Below are 14,159 nucleotides of genomic sequence, written 5' to 3'. Positions count from 1 at the left end.
AGGCTCCTTGTATAGTCAAGGGAAAGTCTGATTTCTTCAGAGGACACCTGAGCAGGGACTCAAAGGGCTTTGGGGTACAGTGTCTCCTAGACAACAATAGAGGGAACTTAGTAGGACCAGTAAGGCATCTTGCTTTAAATATCAGAAGTAAATGGTGTGAATTTCCTCTACCTATGCCCCAAGTTGGGTGTTTTGGAAAGCTCAGAGCTGTATTTCATCTCTGGAACTTAATAGCAATATGGTTATGCCAAGAATGAGTGTGTGTTTGCAACCTTCTGTTTTGTGAGTTAATAAAACAACCAGAAAGACCCCCTTTCTTCACAAGAAATTTTCAGTAAGAGAATGTAGCTCCAGGCTTGGCTGAATAAATGAGCACTTGGCATTTATCCCTTCTTTCAAGGATTTTTAAATATAAAATACTCTCTGGAGTGGGGACTGTGGGGGGTAGTTTTGCTGCTTGAGTGTCCTAACTTAGTCTTTTTCTGACTTGTGAAAAACAAAGCAGCTCTAACAGGAGAAATGGAGTGTTGCCTTTTTCTCCTCCCCCCTTCCTTCTCCTTAAAATATATGCACAGTATTCAGTCAGGAAGGTTCAGTTCCCTTCTACATTCTTCATACATAACTGGACTGCTGGACTATTGAATATATCTGCTGACATGGATATATATGCCCTTGCTCTACTTTTTTTTTTTTTTTTTTTTTTTAAATTAGAGTGACACCAGATAAACAACTGGTGAAATCCGGAGGCAGATATCAGACCTGCCTGCTTGTGTATTGCAACAAGGAGAAAGCGTGCTATCCCTTCAGCTCACTCTTGGCACATAGGRGCACTGCGGTTCTTGTATCCCAAACTCAGAAGTTTCTCTGCATCTGAAACAAAACCTATAATGTTTATGCGTTCCTTGGAGTACTGCTCAATTCAAATATTCTTGAATATTTGTCAAGTACTTTGAGATCTTCACAGAGAAGATTCGGTGAAAATGCCTCAAACCAGCTCTTATCTATCATATTTATTTGTCAAGCTGTACATAAGGAGGGGGGAATAGCTGCAGAGCTTGAAATAAGAGACTTCATTCCCTTGACAAGCTGAACAGCATCGCTTCTCTCCTCTTAGGCAGAACTATATGGTATTAAAGCAGTATCTGGCCAGAGGCATTCATGTTGGTATAAAGTAAAACTTAAAAAAAAAAAAAAAAAATAGCATGAAGAGCGAGTGAGCTGTTTATCACTCTCAAGTGTACTCTTAAATATCACTCTATGCTCACAGTTCCCCTCTCCTCTTCCCCTTCTTTTTATTAAGACAGCCACTCTTTCAGAGCAGAGTACTATGTCTCAGTCCAAATAATGGTATGTTGGTAACAGCCTTCTGTAAAGCAGCAGGAAAAGAAAAATGGATTTAAAGTGGTGGATGTTTGGATAAGGCAATTAATAAATCCTAGAAGGGCAATAGAAGTTAGGCATATCTGCAGCTGGCACCTTGAGTGCAAGGAAAAATGCACCTATAAAAGCACTAATGTCATCTGAACGGCAGCAGTGGGAGATTTTAATGGCTGTGGGATGCCAGGTCTGGAGGGAGTGCAATGGGGACAGCCTGGCCACCTTGTCGGGATCCTGCAGCTTGGCAGTCCAGGAGCTGTCGGCTTGTGGCTGCCCTAAAGGCCTTTTTGTAATTCTCCTTTGGGTTTGGAAGAAGCCATTCCAGATCAATACTTGCTGCGGTCACCTCTGCCACCTTCCAGCAGCCCGTGGGATGTGGGCAAGGGCATGGGGGAACGGCTGTGGTCCAGCAAGCCCGGGTGCCCATGGAGACCTGCTGGTGGCTGTAAGATGCCTCAGGCCAGCCACAGGGTAAGGAATAAAAATAATACAAAGACCTTTTTTCTCTCCACTCCAGATTCTTCGCATTGCACAGTTTCCCCAGATGGTAGGGTTGAGAATGGGGCTTGTTTCGTCATTGTTTTCCCTCTCGTTTCATTTGCCAAGTTTTCTCTAATTCCTTTGTTTCAAAAGGCCTGCAGTAAAAAAGCCAAACATGCCTTCTCCATGGCCTCAGGCTGTGAGCTCGCACTTTCATACAGCTCTCTCACAGCATTGCCTGGAGCCAAGCAGGAATTGCTGTGCAGAGGCTCCTTTTTGAACAAGGGTCTCTTTTGCCTTGGCAAGGGTAGGCAAGCTCCTGTATTGCTTCAGCTGGCCTGCACAGGTATAAAAAATAGTGATGAAAGCACTTAATTTGGCTTTGACACTCCCCACACCCTAATGGTACAGGCAACGGGGAGACTGCACGGCCAGGAGCAGGGCAGCGGCGTCCTCGAAAACAGTGTCCTTCACACTGCTACTCCCATGATGCGGGGCTGACCTTATTCAGCCCCAAAACGTCCCCGAGGAATGTGACTCTGCAGTCCAAGGGCTGCCCAAACCTGGTAGGTCAGGTATTTGGGCTGCCTGGTTTGCGGGTGGGTTTGGCTCACAGCAGCAAGGAGCACCACACTTCTGGCCCCATCTCTAAACATAACTGGTGAGGARCAGGTGCTGCTTTTGTTGCTGCCTGGCAGAGCTTTCCAACAAAGGAGACAAGGAAACTGTTTCTGTTGTTCATGCGCGTCTCCATCAGCTTCTCCCCCACTTTCTGCAATTTGTTCGCTTGTAATTTAGTCAAGCTGCATTCTTGCTCAACCACCTCAGAAGAGCCAAGATTGAAAGCATGGGCAATTGGACTTACCTGTTGTCAACTGATTAAATTTTACAAAGGCATTAACTTTGCTCGAGCCATTGGTGGCTTGCATCACAACCCTGGGGCTCTGGTAGATAAGCTGCCCTGTACAGTTTAATTTCATGTCCTAGATTGCCTACCGCATGGTGATGATATGAGGACCTTTGTTTTTAGGGGTCCTGGATTACTCAATGTCTCCTGTTAACTTTGATGCTGGGGGCATGACTGCAGTGCGGCTGACAAGAAAATTTAGGCAAGACTTTGCTGGTGAGAGCTGTTGCTGCAACAGGTTGTACACGACTTTTGAGCTCGCATAGGGTTTGACTCAGGGCTGTTTTGGGAAGACTGGCTGCTGTGTTGCTTTGCATGTGTCTTTGAAACCTGAAGCTGGAGTGTAGAGAAAGAGTGGTTTTGTTTGTAGCTGATCCCAAAGCATACTCATTCGCAGCATCTTACACATTCAGAAGAAGTGACTTTGAAGGCAAGTGCAGTGGGAACCAGGCAATCTAGCGGTAGGCTGCCGTACCCAAGCCCAGCGTTACAGTGGAGCAGCTGTTCCTCTTCCCCTTTCATTCATTTTTGACCCCAAACCCTCCCCTGCCACCAGTCCCTGGAGGCCAAACAGCCCGGGAGGAAAGCTCTTTGGCATCTGTATCTGCAGAGCATGAACACGCGCAGCTCTGAAACAGAAAGCTTTGCTGCAGGCTGCAGCACCCGTGCCCAGACCCTGCAAAAGCGTGTTTCAGCACGCGGGTAGCCAGCCCGCGCCACGGGGGTCTGTCTTGGAGCATGATGACCTGTCTGGCCAGAGAACGGGGTAAGGATTAAAGGAAGGTGGCAGATCTCACAGCAACTGCCCCCACGGCAGGGCGTGGGGCAGCCCGCAGGGGATTTCTCATCCAGGGCCGAGGCCAGCCGCCCGGCTTGCTGCCTGCTGTGCCAGGCAAGCTTTTGCCTCAGCTGCAGGGACTTTTCCTGCCAAGCAGGACCGACCTGGACTTAACAGATGCTGGACGGGCACGTCCAGCTTCCCGTGCCCAGCGCGGGGCATTTTAAAGACAAATCCCTCACACCGGCCGCTGGGGCAGGCGGCTCCCCAGGGTGTCTGGGTGCTCCCCCCGGCGTGACGGCCCCTGTTTTGGCGCTGGGTTTTTACCTGGCTAGGGTGGAAGCCGTCGACAGGCTCGATCAGCTGCCAGGGCTCGCCGCCCATCTGGCGCCACTCTGCTGCCGCTGCAGAGCACAGGAGCAGAGGGGTTAGTGGTGGGCACAGGCACGCGCACCCACCTCGCCTCCAAAACGCCTCTAAGCGCATGATGGCTCCGCATAAAGACTACAATAATTTATCTAAAATTGTCAAAGCCAGCCATCACCCCTTTCCCTTGGGGCAGTGTCTGAGCCTTTATTGTTATTATTATTATTATTATTATTATTATTTTTAATCCTTGATATTTACGCAAGGAAGCTCTTTGAACCTAAATAATTGTAAAACAGTTCACTTTCCAGTCAAGACTGACGCTGTAGCAAGTAAGGCCATAAATTATTTAATACTGATGTAATACTTTCTCATTTTCCATTTAGGTTGCATCTTCAGCCGAGAAAAAAAAAAAAGAGAGATAAGAAAGGATAAGATAAAGAAAATGGGGCTTTTTAGAGAAAGAGATGGTAACACAATATTCACATGGGCTGATATCTTCAGGAATAGAATGTCATTTTCAGTTACTTTTCTTCTGAGTGGTCTTTTTCAACTCTAACAAAAAACAACCTTTTTGAATTGCATAAGCTTGACATTCAATGCAAATGATGCTGTACTGTAAGCCCCAGAGCGATCAGAGGAGTAAAAAGCTTTCTCTCTTCAAAAGGGTTATAGAATGATCAAACATTGGACGAGTGGATATGGCATTAGCAGGCTCTAAATTCAATAATTTCTTTTATAATGATGGATTAAGAATTCTTAATAGCATTATGCAGGCATTCTGTCAGGAGAAAAATGTTCTCCTTTCATATAGTACATTTTTGACTTAGACACACTGCCGTTTGTTGGACCCTGGCTATTGTGCCAAAAAGTGATGCCAAGGTCCTCATTCTAACTTTGAATTCATAGATTTTAGTGGTAATATTCCTGCTTTGACAGTAGAAACAGATGTGAGATACTTAATTTAACACCAAAGTAACCTATTTAAAGGCACAGGGTCTGGGGGCTTGTTTCAAATTTGCAATACATGAGACATGTCACATACCTTATCTTACACCATGGAGTGCACACACATGTGCACACACACACACACACACACACGCAATACACGTAGGCTCAGCTTGCCTAAATCATTAAATATGATATTATATATTGAGTATGAGACTGTGTATGGTGTTTCACTTTGTAGAGGGACTACTGTCCCAATGCCAGAACGAGTAGACGAGTAAGTGGAACCCATTTGTATCACAATAAGTGAATCTGGTCCATTATACTTGATCTCCAAAAACCTTAGAGCAGTCCTTGGACAAACACACCCTTCAATCGGATAAGCCCAGAGTTAGTCTTAAAAGTGCCTATTGCCTAGACTAGACTAGAGCCTGCTCACATCCACATTAAGAAAAAGCCAAAATGATCAGCAACCCCCCCCCCCCATTTATTGCACTCCTCCTTAAAGAAACTACTCAGTCCTTCAGCCAAAGCCAACATCTGACTTAAATGTCCACCTAGAATAGATGCTAGTGCCCAAATTTCATTGCAAGAAATCTGGGAGCTGCTATGTATATGTGTATATATATATATATGGATATTTATAGATATGTATGGATGCACAGGCCAGCCTGAAGTCAACGTACTGATCACAGCATGCAACTGCTGCTAAATATTTGATGTCTGGAGAGTCTAGGGAGGGATTTGCACTTGCTTCAGAAAGAGACAGGAAAAGTAGGTCAGCAGCCATAACTTGCTTATGAGCACACTCAAGAGCTGACAGCTTTACTGACAGGAAGCTAAAGTTGTTGGCTCCAGGGCTGCAGGAAACTTTGCAAAGTGTCTTTCAGAGCTGATGTTTGTATGTGCATGTGTGATTTTGTTTACCTCATTTATTTAACGCGATGTAATCAAGAACAGCAAATTATATTAAGATGTTTCTTTTCATGAAAGCAAATAAATTACCTAAAGTTAGCAATTTAACATTAAAGTAATTTGCCTACCCAGCAGGTAGTTTGTTCCAAATCTTAATGACTTGTTAAATATTAAGTAGCTGAGACAAAAGTCACAAACAGACTTGGACATCCTGAAACTGTGCTACAATATCTAACTTGACAGTGGTGTCCACATCTCTGAGCTAAAGTTTTGGACAGAAAAACTCCCCCTCCCATTGTTTTTTACCTCCTCCATGGTCTGCAAGAGACCCTGAACCAGCTTCCTGAACTGGGTCATGCAGGATAAATAAGTTTGTGAATTTTGATAGGATTTGGCTGCAACTGAGATTTTTTTTTACGATAATCTTAGGTGCCTTGACAGCTTTATGCTTCCAAGGACTGGCAGTCACTGATGGGGAGGGGTGTTAGAAATGCACATTTTGAAGTATTGCCAGGGTGCTTCTGTCCCTTCAGAAATTCCTGTTTGCAGGGGAAGCCCCAATGGCAGTGGGGCTGGAGCCCTTGGCCCGTGAGGAGAGGCTGCGGGACAGGGGCTTGTTCAGCCTGGGGATGCGGTGGCTCCGGGGGGGGCCTGACAGCAGCCCCCCAGGAGCTCATGGAGGAGCTGAAGCTGGGCTCTGCACAGCGGTGCAGGGCAGGAGGACGAGCGACACCGGGCATTAATTAAAATGAGAGGTTCAGCCTTGGTCTTCTCACACTAACAGTAGCAAAGAAAAGGTTATTTTTGTTTGTTTGTTTGTTTTGTGCCAATTGCAGAAGGAAGTGATTTAGGTAATCTGCTTACCTAACAACTGTTAAGATCGCATAGGAAGGATTTTGTAAGTTGGAGTTACAATATCATGTGAGTACTTAAGGAAGTATCAGGAAGAAGCTAGCTCATCACAGAAGAGGTGCTTGTGCTTTTGCAAACACTGCATCAGGAGAGGGTGGCTCTGCCGCTCAGGTAGGAAAACTGGCTGGGAAAAATTCACCTTCCCGAGGCGCTGCTCATTGAGAAAATGCAATGTGAAGCCCACTCAGTAATGTCATGCATTATAACTCACACAGGCCACCTGCACTGGTGCATATATGATGTTTTTTTTTTGCATTAATCGGCTGGAGAAGTTGCAGTGGACTGGCGGGAGGCATTTTCACCCAACGCTACTTCTCTGTCTCTGTACTGACACTGCTTACTTCTCTCACTCCTACCCCACGTGGGGGTTCACCCCACCCGTGGTGGGGTTGGTGCCTTTACCCCCACATGAAAGCCTGGGGTCCAGGCCACCCTGCAGCACCTGGTGCAGGAGGTGACACCCAGCGTCCAACGCTCAACATCCAACTCCCAACACCCAACGCCGATGCCAAACACCCAACGCCCAGTGCCCAACACTCAATGCCCAATGCACAGTGCTGCATCTGGGCCCGGTGGTGCGTGCACCCGCGAGGAACACCAGGAGAAGACAGTTCATGGCTCCCCAATGTCCCTGGCCCTGCTCCCAGTGTTACCCAGGTGGGCTGGCTACATTGCTGTCCTCTCAACAGAGAGCTAACATATCAGGAGTGTTATTAGCAGCCCAGCGCCAATGTCTAAATGCTTCTTGAGAGCAAAAGCGAGAAAAAAAGCAACTTACTTTGTCTCAGTGGGAAATCCATGTAGAAAATATCAAAGTTGCTGAATTTCTCAGATCTCGCTATTTCTTTCAGGACATTGGAGAGTTGTAACGCTCTCTGCAAAAACCAAGCAATTTAATGACAATTCATTGCTATTCATGCTGCTTTGTATGGATTTAGCTTTTGTCACCAGTGTGCAATCAGGAATTTGAAAGCTAATGCTGCCATTTAACTGGGAGAAAGGAGGTGAAATAGAATTCTTCATTATACCATAGACTTATACTGAACCTCATTAGCTGTTGGGCTTTCAGGAGATAGCTTGTGATGTAATACTTCATTGGAGATTGCGGTGAGGCCTCATTGGATATAATAAGGTTAACATAGCATATAGTTATTTTATTAGACACTTCTAGTAGTGTCCTTACTCCCCTATCATTATTCAGAATCTCATCTTTGGAGGCCTCTTGATGAATGGGAGCCCAGTCATTTCCGTTCATCTTAAAGAAAACTGAAAATTTTTGTACAGGGAAAATTTTCTCCTTTCCTGTTAGCCTTCCTGCTGCTGTGTTGTGGGCGCTAACACTTATCTATCCAGACCAAATTCTGCTCTCACTTGCTGCAGAATAAATTGCCTCCGTTGGACCTCTACCTAGCTCGTATATCTGGTGTGATTTCTACAGCTGTAACAGAGATCCGAATCTCCTAAATATTTAACATGCACAGTTTGGATGACAACACAGACAATTAGTTTCAGACAGGAGCTCAGAAGGAAGATTAATTCATATCCTGCAGACGCAGGACTTGTTCATGGACAGAAGTTACATGTACTGAATGTTGTGTTTTGTTTGTACTAATACATAGGCTCCAATCCTGCAAAGATTTAGCAATGTGCTTATTTGCCTTCTCTGAAGTCAAGAGGAAGGGGGCATAAAATGAAAGGCATATGTAAACGTTGGGAAAATTGAGGCCATATTTTTTAACCTAGTGAATGCAAACATTAATACAGCCACACACAGACATGGCAGCTTTGACAATATTTGACTCCTGGCTCCTTTACATGGCTGCAGAGGGGGAAGATCAAACATCTCCTAGTACTCCCTAGAAAGGGAGTAAGTGGCTGATATTATGTGACATTCACTTCTGTAACCAGATTTTTAGGGTGGGTTTTAAAAGACATCTCTGTTCTGTCTGTTCCCATTCATGCACTGAGTCTAGATGCTCCTTGGTCAGACCATCTGGTGATTAAGTCCACAGAAATGTGTCTGAGCAAGAATAGCACAAATCCCAAATAAAGACAGAGTAAGGATCTTGCTTTCAGGGCCTGCTCCTGCTGCCAGCAAAATCTRTGCAATTGGCTTTTTGTACTCGTAGCTACTTGATGCCTAAGCCTTTTCTTTCTTATTACGTACATTTTCTTCTTAAAGAACAAGAACATGAACATTTGTGTCTCAGGGAGATCACATCCCTTGAGAATAAATTTGGAGACCTGAGGAATCAGAACGAGACTACTGCTACGAATCCCTTAACTTAACTGCACTATATCCTTGAGCTTGAGAGGTGTTTGAAGAGAACGAATGCACAAGTTTCCACATCTTGCCTCTCTGTCTTTGGGAGAAAAGCCTGAGTTGACATCCTGCATTTGAGATATAAGGTTTGTAGCCGCAAATAAACAGGCAGAGTAAATTCAAAGACTGTTGACACAACCGAGACACCTCTGTGCAGCCTTCACCAGACTTACCTCCGAGGTCAAATTCCTGAGGGTTTCGTTGGAAGTCAGCCAGCCACTGCAAGGACTCACCTGTGCAAGCAAGGAAAGCTTTAGTAGACCGGTAGGCAGAAAGCAAAGGCTATCTCATAAACTAAAGAGGGAAATCTTACCTGCAGACAGTTTAAGAAAGAATAAAGTTGACTATATGTGACATCTTTGTTCAGCTGCCCTGTAAAACACAGAGAGAGAAATGGTGCATGCTTGAAGGCCAAATGCAACATGGCTTTTGGGTGCCCCAGCCACCTGTTCCCGTGTGTCAGGCTGCCGTGGGGCCATGCCAAGGGTCCCAAACTCCCCAGCAATCAGAGGGGGTCACCCTGAGCTTCCTGGGCAGGCAGTCATCCCTGCAGTCTGCAGAAACTCTTTTTTTTCTCCCACAGTGCAATGTGCCTCTCGCCTTTCACAGTCAGTTCATTTCGCATGAGGGCTTAGTCATCATCACCTGTGCAAATCTCAGAGCGAGTGATTGATATTTTATCCATTAATGTGTCTTTCACTCTCCAAACAAATGCAGCTGTTTCAAACCCAAAAGGAAGATTGAAGGTGACTGCATGTGCTCTGAGCTTCACATTTACCTCAGAGAGGTTAGCTTTAAAAGGGAAAAACAATTTTCCTGTCACAGAGGGATGTGGATATGCCTGTGTGGGTGAGTGGATTCAAACACTAAGCTAAACATCCAGCTGACAAATTCACTATGCTACACAATAGCCTGGCCTGCTGAGAAAATTACTCTTTTTCACGACCTTTTGGCTTCTTTGGTAGCCACTGCCAGTCCAGAAATTAAATGACCACTCGATTCTCAGAGTTTGTAGCTCACTGATCATTCCATCATGCTTCATTGTTTTTACAACGCTGAAATAAGCAATTCTTTTTTTTTTTTTTGGCTTTGTTGCAGGAACGCCGAAGTGTTCTGTCCCCCAAGTGAAATACGCTCTCAGGTTGCTTGACAGCAGCTCAGCGATACCAGCACAATTCCTGCCTATCTCACAGCTGTCCATCGCCAAATAGCAGTATCAGTTTCCCAGCTGTTATGACTTGGGAGTCACCCTGATTGGGAATGTGCCTGTATCAGCAGGGAGCTGACTGTCTCCAAGCTGGGGACAGGGTCTTCCAGCTCTTGGACAAAATGATGCTATAGTTTGCCGGGCTTTTGGGGCAGATGATAYTACCTAGGCTGTGTGAGTAGGGCTAGGAGAAAAGTTTGGCAGCTCTAATAGTCCACATAGCCCAAAAGCTTTGAGCTCCAGGACAGGCTGTCAGGATGCCCAGGGAGCAAAGCCCTTGTGTTTGGCTTGCAGGATCCCAGGTGGGTAACCTGGCAAAAAGCCCAACAGACTTCTGATAACACCTGACCGGCAGCCAAGCCATGAAGCCTGCTTGTAACCTGTCAGAAAATCTGTCAGAAATGCTGTGTTACTGCGAAATGTGTTGCTTAGGATTAATTGGTTCCCTCCAATACAAATCAGGCCCTCTGAAAAATTTCCAAATGATCCTATAGCTAATCACTCCTAATTTGACTTGTGCCAAAAATGCTATGTGTGATTGCTGATAATTAGATATCCAGTAGAAGGAACCACCCCTGTGATAAACATACACTCAGGCAAAGAAATGCATTTATGTGACTAAACATAATTATCACAGGCTCCCTCTGTCCTGAAAGGGACAGGATTTTTATTCTTTTTTCTTTTTTTCCCTTCCTTTTTCGCTTTCTAGTAGTGTAGTGCTCTTTAAAGAAAACAAAATGGGGTATCAGAAAAAGGGAATAGAAATGGAGACCTCAAATTTCCTGAGAAGAGCCTTTAGAAGGCTAAAATAGCCTACAGTATTGACGGGCGAGTGAAGAGTTAACAGGACTGAAGTTTGTCAATTGATATGCAGAAGAACTGATAGCACAAGAGCTGACGTGCGCAAAGCTGTTGAACAGAGGAGTTAACAGGACTAAAGAAGTCTACCAACCGATATGCGCAAGGACTGATATGCGCAAGGCTGCGGAATGGCAGCATTAGCAAGACTGGAGAAGTGAAGTCTGCCACCTGGAATCTGCACGGACCCCGGGGAGGGGAGAAGCAATACGGAGGTGTTGTGGTCTTGCCTCGCTAGCAGGGTCCCCCCAAGCAGACAAACAAACAGCCCTGTGATTGCGAAACTCGCAAAAGTCAGCAAAAGCAGTGTTTGCCCAGAGCCCCAGCCGTATAAAAAGAGACTTGGGAGCCAGGAGAGTTTGAGCAGGGACGGGAACGTGCCCTGACCATCCTCTCCGGCTGGACCGTGAGTATCCCCCCCCTCCCCTTTTCCTGGGACGCTGGGTTAAGGTAACTCCTCGAGGTTGAGAGCCCTCTCGCTAGGAGAGTGAACAAGAAAGCTTTCAAGTAGGGATAMGCAGYSCTTCCMATTAATARCGCAGTAATCGACGGTTTCAGGTTATCCTTTCTAAATTAGTAACTGATGGTTTTGTGTTATGCTTTCTAAATTAGTAATCGCATTATTTTAATGGATCTTACTAATCCAAGAACTTGTGTGAGGAAATAAACATTTTTTTCTTATTATTATATTACTGGCTCAGTCATTGCTATCGAACCTTCATAGCGTGACAGTGCGACAAGTATATAAAGCAGAAGTTGTGGGGTCACTGACAATGGTTAACCTCGGAGGAGAACCATGACACAGAGCCTCCTGAAAGCTCTAATACAAAGAGGTTATCAAAATCATCTGAAGATGTAATTCCCTGTTTAATGATATGATTTAGCTTTTCCCTCTCTCTTTACTGATGTAAACTAAGATGGCAACAACTTCCTACTTATTGAGATGCTTTTGGTCTTAAATTTGACAGCAGAATGACCACACTGGCTCCTTATGCAGACATTTGAATGGAGACCACTGAACATATTTCTGCTGTCTGTATAAAAACTTCTATTTTTGCTACCTGTATGAAATAGTTCACTTTTTTTTTTTTTAATTGATTGTGGGATGATATGTATTTGGAGAGAAAGGGCTCTGGAATGAACTTCCAAACTTCCTCATTCCCCAAACCTTCCACTTCCCCGGGAAATGTCTCCAGACTGACCTCGGAGGCATGAACAGCGACCTAACCAAGAGTATGAAATTTCACACATCAGTATATGTGATCATATATAATTTTGTGACAATATTTCTCTTTGCTGCTTGGCATAGTATGAAGCAAATGAGCAAGATGCCTAGTAATGGCCAGATAAGGAATTTCACATACCTTCTGAGATGACAGCTTCCAAATCTCTAAAAACATTGCTTCAAAGCACCTKATGGAACTGCACTCAAAGGAAGCCCCAAAACATACCTGTACATGATGCGAAGTTTGAATTGTGACACCTGCATATAGATTAGGAAGTGGCAGACACCCAATGCTTGTAGGGAATTTATTTCTGTAATATCTAATTGGTCTTTCACAAAAATCCCTCAATTCCGTCCTGGTCTAGGTTCAGCTTTATCAAGACATCTACACCTTGGTAAGTGGAGGTGTTTGCTAAATGGTGATATCCAGCTCCTACTCTAACATCCAGGATGAAATACAGGCTACAGTTTGGGCCCAGGCTGAGGCAGAATAGCTGTTTTTCCCCCAGAGCATGTGCTAAGCCTGGTTTGGAGCTGAGTGGGTGCTGGTTGGCGGGGAGTATGGACACGAGGCAGGACAGGGATCTGCCCTCTAGTTGCCCTATCCTGCTTTGAGGGCAGTAAGCTGGCTTCCTTACTTCTACTTCACAGCCAAGATCCATCTCATATCTTTTAGATCTCTTCCACTCTATTGAGTTTGCTTGAAATTGTCAATAGATTCATAAATTATTCAGCAAGAGAAGGAAACATGAGCAGACAGATAAACAAGAGGACCCCAAAACATCTCATATTTACCTAGAGGATGGTATCTGTCATGTAAATTATCCCAGAGAAAGCGGCCATCTACTAAGCCTGTTAAAATCACGTGGCTGCCCTTTGGAAGATGGGAGTTCAGGAACTGCAGAGCTTGCATGACATTGGAGAGCATTTGTTTGGGTGTAGTCATGTGAGCCAATGTGTCACGTTCCCTGCAGAAAAAGAGGATGTAAACGGGATATTGTGTCAGGTAATATTGCTCCCCAAAAGGCAGCTGAAATAGCAGCATATTCTTATTTGCTGTTCTTCCATATTATGTTTGCTAAAGAAAAGCTTATGAAAAGGACAGTGTGTCATAGTTATTCATTTTTATTTCCAAAATTACAAGTGATTGATACAAAAACACCCCTCAGTGTAGCAAACAAAAATTTCTCCCTGTTAAACAAAAAAAGACATACATCCCTTTTTTAGTGTGTGGCTTCCATATAGAAAAGCTCTCTTACTGGCTTTATGGTAGAGTAATTCCACTGTTTTCAAATGACTCATTCCTCATTTACACTGCAGAGAGGGGGGATCAGAACTATGAAGTAGCTGATGGTCATATCAGTCTCTTGTGGTATTAAAATCCATGCAAAGCTATTCCGATAACACTTGTGCCTTACTTTTGGTAGATTGCAGATATTGTAAAAGAAAATAGGATTATAATTTGTATTGAAGACTGCCAAGGAACATCAAAATTCTGTAGGAAATAGCATTTGTGTTTCAATGTGGCATTTTATCTTCTAAATCACCCATAAACCAGTGGCAAGACTTATTGAGAGAGGGCTCTCCCTCTGCCTTACAGCACTCAGTATAAAACCAGGAACTTGTCTGGTGGAGGTCATTAGAAGTCCATGTTGCTTTTAATGATTGCAAAGACCTTGGTGTACTTGTGCAATCCCAGTCTGCTATTCACATTTGACTGCCCTAACATCTGCCTCAAGTTTCAGCTGGGGGAGGATTTGGTGTCCTAACGGGTTGCACAGTGCTGCTACACCTTGTGAAAGGGCCTCTGTGGTTCACCTCAGAGCTGGAGGAAATGGTGCCTTTGGGCTTTGGGACGAAAGA

At 44.6% G+C, this 14,159-nt stretch overlaps 1 protein-coding gene across 6 annotated transcripts in view; it reads right to left on the bottom strand.

Moving 5' to 3' along the window:
• AOAH (acyloxyacyl hydrolase) overlaps positions 1–14,159 on the bottom strand; it is a 103,693-nt gene that overhangs the window by 20,192 nt on the left and 69,342 nt on the right. For 3 of the 6 annotated variants that reach the window (XR_003256341.1, XM_026083749.1, XM_026083750.1), the window contains exons 17-21: positions 13,092–13,264; positions 9,320–9,378; positions 9,180–9,239; positions 7,462–7,558; positions 3,870–3,946 (exon numbers count right to left, since the gene is read on the bottom strand). Coding sequence is in view for 5 of the 6 variants with exons in the window: in XM_026083749.1 (XP_025939534.1) it covers positions 3,870–3,946; positions 7,462–7,558; positions 9,180–9,239; positions 9,320–9,378; positions 13,092–13,264 (466 nt within the window). In the remaining variant the exon portion in view is untranslated. Of the gene's footprint in view, positions 1–801; positions 871–3,869; positions 3,947–4,261; positions 4,302–7,461; positions 7,559–9,179; positions 9,240–9,319; positions 9,379–13,091; positions 13,265–14,159 lie in introns of those variants that run through there. The other 3 variants (XM_026083751.1, XM_026083753.1, XM_026083752.1) reach the window with 3 other exon arrangements.

The sequence above is a fragment of the Apteryx rowi genome, unplaced genomic scaffold (assembly GCF_003343035.1).
Source record: "Apteryx rowi isolate R43461 unplaced genomic scaffold, aptRow1 scaffold_613, whole genome shotgun sequence".
NCBI classification, from domain to species: Eukaryota; Metazoa; Chordata; class Aves; order Apterygiformes; family Apterygidae; genus Apteryx; species Apteryx rowi.
This window is presented reverse-complemented; position numbering and strand designations above follow the sequence as displayed.